Source organism: Seriola dumerili, unplaced genomic scaffold (assembly GCF_002260705.1).
Source record: "Seriola dumerili isolate Sdu_G_001 unplaced genomic scaffold, Sdu_1.0 BDQW01000110.1, whole genome shotgun sequence".
Lineage (NCBI taxonomy): Eukaryota > Metazoa > Chordata > Actinopteri > Carangiformes > Carangidae > Seriola > Seriola dumerili.
In genome coordinates, this window is record NW_019174365.1 from 13,392,697 (window position 1) to 13,400,345 (window position 7,649).

Here is a 7,649-nt window from a genome sequence, read left to right on the forward strand (position 1 = left end):
GCGCGCGGCGCGCAGACGACACCGCCCGCAGCCGCCGCGCCTGGACGCGCGCCGCGCGCGCGAACGGGGGCGAACCGCGCCGCACGCCGGCGCCGCGCTTGCAGGGCACGGCGCGTCGCCGCGCGCGACGCGCGCACCCCCGCGCGCGACCCGCGCGCGCCGCACCCCGCGCGCGCCGCCAGCCGACGCCTGCGCGCGCCGCGCGCTCAGCCCGCCGCGACCGCACGCGCCCACACCGCGCCGACCGACTGCCGCGCCGACGCGCGACCGGCGCGCCGCGCGCCGACCGCGACGAGCGCCCGGCGCCCCGCGCGCGCGCCGCCGCCGCGCGCGGACCGCCGCTCGCGTAGCGCGCGCCGGCGACGACGCGCCGCGCGCCGCGCAGCGCGGCCGAGCGTCAGCGCGCGCCGCGCGCCGACGCGCCTGCCGCCGCCGGCGCGCGGGCCTCCGCACGCAGCCGGCCGACCCGCGGCCGCAGCGCCCGCGACGCAGCGCGCGCGCGCCGTCGCGCGCGCGCTTCTGACCGCCGCGCGAATGCCGCGCGGCTCGCTGCCGCCCGCGCGCCGCGCCCCCAGCCGCGGCGCGGCGCGGCGCGACGCGCCGCCCGCGCCCCAGCGCGACGCGCGCCCGCGCCCGCGCCGCAGCACCGTCGCGCGCCGCGCGCGACCGCCTCCTTTAACATCAATCATTTAAATGTTTTCTCAACAACTATCAAAAAGTCCTGTGTTGTGTGTGTGTGTGTGTGTGTGTGTGTGTGTGTGTGTGTGTGTGTGTGTGTGTGTGTGTGTGTGTGTGTGTGTTTGTGTGTGTTTGTAAAAAGTAAATATCATCATGTTTTATAGTAAATGAAATAAATACAGATTTCTATCAGATGAAACTTTTCACAGCATGAGAACATGTGTGCAGTCAAACCTCGAGTGTTTTACTTTCAGTGCAGCTGGTGAGTCAGATCAGTTCCTTTGCAGCTGAGGGAGGTTTTTGTACGACGCTTTTTCACTGTGTGAACGGGTTGTAACCCTGCTGACAGTAGTAAACTCCTGAATCTTCAGCCTGAACTCCACTGATGGTCAGAGTGTAGTCAGTCCCTGATCCACTTTCACTAAAACGATTGGAACTCCAGACTGACGGGTTGTAGCATCATAAATCAGGAGTTTAGGAGCTTCTCCAGGTTTTTGAAGGTACCAGTGAGGTAGCTACTAACACTTGAACTGGCTTTACATCGATAGAGACAGTCTGTCCTGGAACAACAGACTGAGATCCAGGAGACTGAGTCAGGATGTTTCTCCTGATGAACCTGGAAAACATGAAAGAGAGGAGAAGGGTTATTGAGACAAATCCAGCTTGGAGAAAGATGATCAACATCCAAACAGAAGAGGATGATTTCTTTAACATGGAGAACAGATGGAAGAAGGTCAATGCTGCTTGTTTCAGTTTTCTCCATCACAGCAGAACAATCATTGTGGTGAACCGGTTGCATCCTGAAGCAAAGTTTTCACAAGAGAGTCTCACCCTGAACAAGGAGCCCCAGGGTGGCCAGCAGTAGAGTCAGAGACATCATCATTGTGCTGCCGGCGTGTCAGTGGCTCTGAAAGGCCTGGACAGCCATGATCAACACTGGCCTCTTAACGGCTGGGAGCAGAGAGGCAGGACACATATGCAAACACACAGAGTCAGTGAACTGTAGCTGTCCTCAACAATCATGCTGTGTCCTCCTCACTGCTGGAACACTGACTCTTTCAATCATCCTCATGGAGATGAATGAAAACCATATACTTTGTGTAACAATTGCAAAAGAACAAAGTGTTTTTCAAATAAAAATAATCTCTCACCTTGTAACTTTAACATTTGCAAAGCAACTAGGTTGTTGATTTCTTTTCTTTGTGGGATGACTCTCTTTTGTTTGCTCTCTTTGTCTTGTGTAGCTCTGATAAATACTTTCTGGTTCAGTAACTTCTGTGTGACCTTTGTTGTGGTAACTGCACTCCACATCTGTTGGTCACTTGTTAGTTGCTGGTCACATGTAAGTTTGCAGCATGTGTGTGTAGTGTTGACTGCATTGTGAGCATTTAGTGTTGTGGTTGTTGCAGTCCACTTCTGGGTTGTTCACTTGTGTGTCAGTGTTTGTGTGTTTAACTGCCAGCTGCTCAGTTTTGTTGTGACTTTTTTGTGTGTGGGATGTCGTCACTTGTTTGCGTGTTTGCTCACCTCATGGTTGTTGCCATTTTGCCTCTATGGGAGTTTCTCTCACTTGTGTAGCTGCTTGTGTGTCGGCTGTTCCTTCTTAAATCCAGGGGCCTTTTGTGGTGTGATCTTGTTTGAGCAGCTGTGTTGTTAGCTTCAGAGTGAGGTTGAAGACTTGTGCAGGTGTGTGATGCGGTCGCCCTGGAGTAACGTTAGGTCGACAGACCTGAGCACAATCAGCATCGCTGTACAGTGAGTTGTGTGTGAGAGTTGGTGTTTGTGCAGTGAGATGAGTCGCACAGTGAAGGTTGATGTGTGTTGTGCCACATTGAACTTGAATGTTTAAGTAATTGTGTTTGATGAATCTATTTATTATCTATTGTCTATTATTCATTGTGGTAAGTGGGTGTTACAGTCGTGTGTGTTGCTGGTGTTCAGTTTTTTCTCTTCCTCTCTGTCTTCTCTGTAGCTCCACCCAGGTGCTTCCTGATCAGTCCTCCATGAGGTTCACCTGGTCTGGGAATGAAGAGCTTAACAGCTCCGGTGCAGCATCAGAAGAGAGAGGGCTTCAGGCATGGGGACTGTTGGTCTTGCTGCTTCTCAGCCTGGGAGTGTTGTTTTGCTGTTGTGTTCAGATTTTGTATCTTTTGTAGTCTTATTTGAGAGTCTTAGTTGTTTATTATATTCATGTTAATAAACTCCATGGACTTGGTTGTTTCAGAGGCGTCTTCTGTGCTTGATTTGGGTCATTGGTGAAGTGTTGTTTCACCTCTGTAGAGCCACTAAAGAGCGGGAAGTAACAGGTACAAGTGTGTCCTAAACTTTAATGCTGATAGATGGTGAATGAGGGGTTCAAATCAGACGTTACGTGTGTGTGTGTGGGTGTGTGTGTGTGTGGTGTGTGTGTGTGTGTGTGTGTGGGTGGTGGTTGGTGGTCGTGTGGTGTGGGTGGTGGTGCGTGGTGGTGTTGTGGTGGGTGGTGGTGGTGGGTGGTGGTGTCGCTCAGTGAACTGTATCAGTCTCTGCAGTAGCTTCCAGCTGCAGCAGTCAGTTCAGTTTCTGTTCAGTCTGACTGAGGAGTTTTGTACGACGCTTTTTCACTGTGTGAACACACTGCTGACTGTTGATAGATGTTGACTCTGACAGTAGTAAACTCCTGAATCTTCAGCCTGGACTCCACTGATGGTCAGAGTGAAGTCACTGTATGATCCACCTGCCTGTAAAACGAACTTGGGATTCCTGATGCTTTGCGATTTGCCAGTAAATCAGTGTTTAGAGTTCTCCTTCTTTCTGCTGATACCAGGCTAATATGTGGTCAGACCATCAATAATAGTACAGCCGATGGTCTACAGCTGATGGTGACGGAGGCTCCCAGAGCAGAGCTCACTGCTCCAGACTGAGTCACTGTGACCTGTCCTCTGGACTCGACACAGAGACAGAAACATAAAGCAGCGTCGATGGTTTGTCGGCTTCATTTCAAGGGACGGATGTTGATAGAGGAGAGGAGTTGATTCTCTGGACTTTACCTGTGAAGCAGCAGCAGAGAGAGTCAGATGAGGACGGAGACCAAAGTCATGTTTCTGATGAGGAGGATTTCTGTGTCTTCTGTTGTCATGAAGGACAGCTGTCAGTCATCCAGTCTTCAACTCTCAGGACTATAAACTCTCCCAGAGCACTGGAGCATGGTGGCTGATGCAAAGTGGCTCTCTATGAAATGCTCTGACTGACTCCAACAGGACTTGGATCACTCTGATCATGCTGTTTCTCAATGGATCAATCATTGATCAGAGTATGATTAGAAATATCATCACTGATCATCTTTATGTGAATTTAATTAATGACTGCAAATAAATTTCTTGTAAACCTCCTTTCATTGTTTCATTTGATGCTAGAAGGATCAACTTTAGTTTGAGAAACATTAAAAATATAATATTTAAGAAAGGGAATTATTTTGAAATATATTTCGATTGTTGTTTCAAGTTTTTGAAAAACAGGAAGTGATTTATTTGAGTTTGTTGTTGTCAAGTCAGAGAGCCGTGTCTCTCTACAGTGAGAGGTTTTTGTACGACCACTCAGTCACTTGTGATCACTTGTGGACACGTTCGGTGAGGAACCAGACTGGATGTTGGAAGTAAGTTAATTTTATGTATTTTACTTATGTCACAAAGAATATTTTGTGTTTCTCACTTACATTTTTATCTAGAAACTAAAACATGTGATTTACATTTTTTTCCTGAAATTTTCTGCCGACATCAAAATCTCCAGTTTTGTATTTAAAGCGTAAATGATGAATGAAAACATGATCAGTGTTTGGTCCATGATAGAAATCATTCATCAGATGTTCAGACGACAGAAACTTGAGGACTTGTAGTTGTAGTTAGTCAGACAGAGTCAGAGAGCCGTGTCTCTCTACAGTGAGAGGTTTTTGTACGACCACTCAGTCACTTTGTATCACTGTGGGACTTTTGGTGGAGGAACCAGACTGGATGTGGAAGTAAGTTTCTCATCAAATATTAAATATTGTCTCGTCAGTTCAGCTTGTAATTCTGTGTGTGAACTTTGTAGGAGATGTAAATTTCCATTGTTCTGATCCAAATCACTTTAAAATCTCTATGTTATTGTTGATTTCTCCTGTTTAACCATGAAGCTGAACTCAAAGCAGCTTCATCAACTTTTCTTTACATGTTCCAGTTCATTTGTGAAACGTGAACAATGTGAAGTGCAGGAAAGATTGAAGAACAACAATCCTGCTGTAGAAATGTTTTCACATTAGTCTTTACATTTGAAAGTGTTTGGATCAGACACAATGGAAATTACATCTCCTAAAATGTTCACACAACGAGAAAATTACCGAAGGCGAACTGACCGAGACAATATTCTGAATACTTTGATCATGAGAACTTACTTCCAACAACAACCGTTGGTCTCCCACCAAAGTGCCCTCCACAGTGATACAAAGTGACGAGTGGTCGTACAAAACCTCTCACTGTAGAGAGGCACGGCTCTCTGACCTCTGTACTGGACTGAACTACTAAGCTACAAGTCTCAAGTCTCTGTCGGTTTGAACATCCTGATGACATGATTTCTATCATGGGACCAGATAACCCTGATCATGTTATTCATTTCATCCATTTACCGCTTTAAATAACAAAACTGAGATTATTGATGTCTGCAGGAAATTTCTCAGCGGATAAAAAAAATGTCAAATTCACAGTGAGTTTTAGCTTCTAGATAAAAATGATAAAGTGAGAAACAACAAAAGTTCATTCTTTGTGAGCATTAATAAAATACATAAAATTACTGTACTTCCAACATCAGTCGTGGTTCCTGCACCGAACGGGTCCCACCATGAACAAAGTACTGACGCGTGGTTCGTACCAAAAACCTCTCACTGTAGAGAGACACGGCTCTCTGACTTTGACAACAACAAACTCAAATAAATCACTTCCTGTTTTTCAAAAACTTGAAATCTAACAATCGAAAATATATTTCAAAATAATTCCCTTTCTTAAATATATATATTTTTAATGTTTCTCAAACTAAAGTTGATCCTTCTAGTATCAAATGAAAACAGATGAAAGGAGGTTTTACAAGAAATTTATTTGCAGTCATTAATTGAAATTCACATAAAGATGATCAGTGATATATTTCTAATCAATACTCTGATCAATTGATTGATCCATTGAGAAACAGCATGATCAGAGTGATCCAAGTCCCTGTTGGAGTCAGTCAGAGCATTTCCATAGAGAGCCACTTTGCATCAGCAGCACCATGCTCCAGTGCTCTGGGAGAGTTTATAGTCCTGAGAGTTGAAGACTGGATGACTGACAGCTGTCCTTCATGACAACAGAAGACACAGAAATCCTCCTCATCAGAAACATGACTTTGGTCTCCGTCCTCATCTGGACTCTCCTCTGCTGCTGCTTCACAGGTAAAGTCCAGAGAATCAAACTCCTCTCCTCTATCAACATCCGTCCCTCTGAAATGAAGCCGACAAAACCATGACGCTGCTTTATGTTTCTGTCTCTGTGTCCTCAGAGTCCAGAGGACAGGTCACAGTGACTCAGTCTGGAGCAGTGAGCTCTGCTCTGGGAGCCTCCGTCACCATCAACTGTGGGATCAGTCGTCAGGTTGACGTAGATTGTGGCCCGTCTTCATCACAATACCCCTGTCTATTCTGGTACCAACAAGAGGATGGAAAACGTCCTAAACTGCTTTTGTATGGGGTTAATCAACGAGCATCTGGAATTCCAGGTCGATTTACAGGCAGTGGATCAACGACTGACTTCACTCTGACCATCAGTAGAGTCCAGGCTGAAGATTCAGGAGTTTACTACTGTCAGAGTTATCACTGGTTGAACAGTCAGAATGTGTTCACACAGTGAAAAAGCGTCGTACAAAAACCTCCCCTCCATCATACTGAACAGAAACTGAAATGACTGCTGCAGCTGGAAGCTACTGCAGAGACTGATACAGTTCACTGAGGACACACACACACACACACACACACACACACACACACACACACACACACACACACACAGTTTTCTTCTGTAGTAACTGATTTTAACCTTCCATGTAACATTCATTAATTTGGATCCCTCAGCAAGACTTTACTTGCGCCCCCCTTGCATTGCAGTCAGTTTCACAAACCAATGTTCAAACACTCACACAGAAACTGCATAGCTTTGTCTTTGAGATTATATTTTCTTTAAAAGAAAATAACCCACAACATAAAAACCGTATAGAAACAATTGACATAAATTAATTATAAATACAATATAAATAAGCCATTGCACAATAATAAGATATTAAAGAAACAATGAGACTAAGACTTATTGCACGAGCAAAAATATTAACTGCAAATGCAATATGAATAATGTAGTTGCATAATGTGTTCTTCAGCACACATGGGCAAGTTTTGTCTGGTGCTGACAATCCGCCAGTGTCTCGCTTTCACATTGAGTCGATCAAGCCCTCTGTGTTCATGTCTGCCAAGGGGGAAGGTCTGTATAGTGGCCCTACCCGAGCCATTAGGTGATCACATGCTTTTGTTTTCATTTGGTAGGTGAATCTAGTACTGACACAGACTTACTGAACTCAGGGAAACAGCTGTATTCACCACGTGTCCATTTGTATTTTATGTATCAGATATATTTGAATTTTATTATTATGTGTGTCTTTAGATTTCACCTAGAAATGAGTCTAAAATCTCTCTAGTTTTGCTCTGCTTCACTATCTCAATATTGATTTTGAGACATGTAATGTTCAGATGTTGTAGTATGGTGTAGTAGAGGTTGTGGGCTGGCACTGCAGCCAGGGAGGGGGACCGGGGGGGCGTCAGGAACCAAGAAAAAAAGGCCTCTCCATTATTTAATAGACTTTCGTATGTACCTGTGACACAGGTGAGCAACACAAAAAGTGGAGATCAACAGACTCAAGCCAAAAGGATCACAACAAGTATGAAC

General features: G+C 45.8%; 1 pseudogene and 1 gene segment (V, D, J or C); one reads left to right on the plus strand and one right to left on the minus strand.

Moving 5' to 3' along the window:
• The window catches only part of LOC111223150, a 5,355-nt pseudogene extending 4,162 nt beyond the window's left edge, over positions 1-1,193 (minus strand).
• A 4,687-nt stretch (positions 1,194-5,880) lies between these two features.
• LOC111223336 lies at positions 5,881-6,581 on the plus strand. The segment is given in 2 exon segments: positions 5,881-6,112; positions 6,220-6,581. Coding segments are annotated over 2 exon segments (438 nt in total).
• Positions 6,582-7,649: the final 1,068 nt, after the last annotated feature.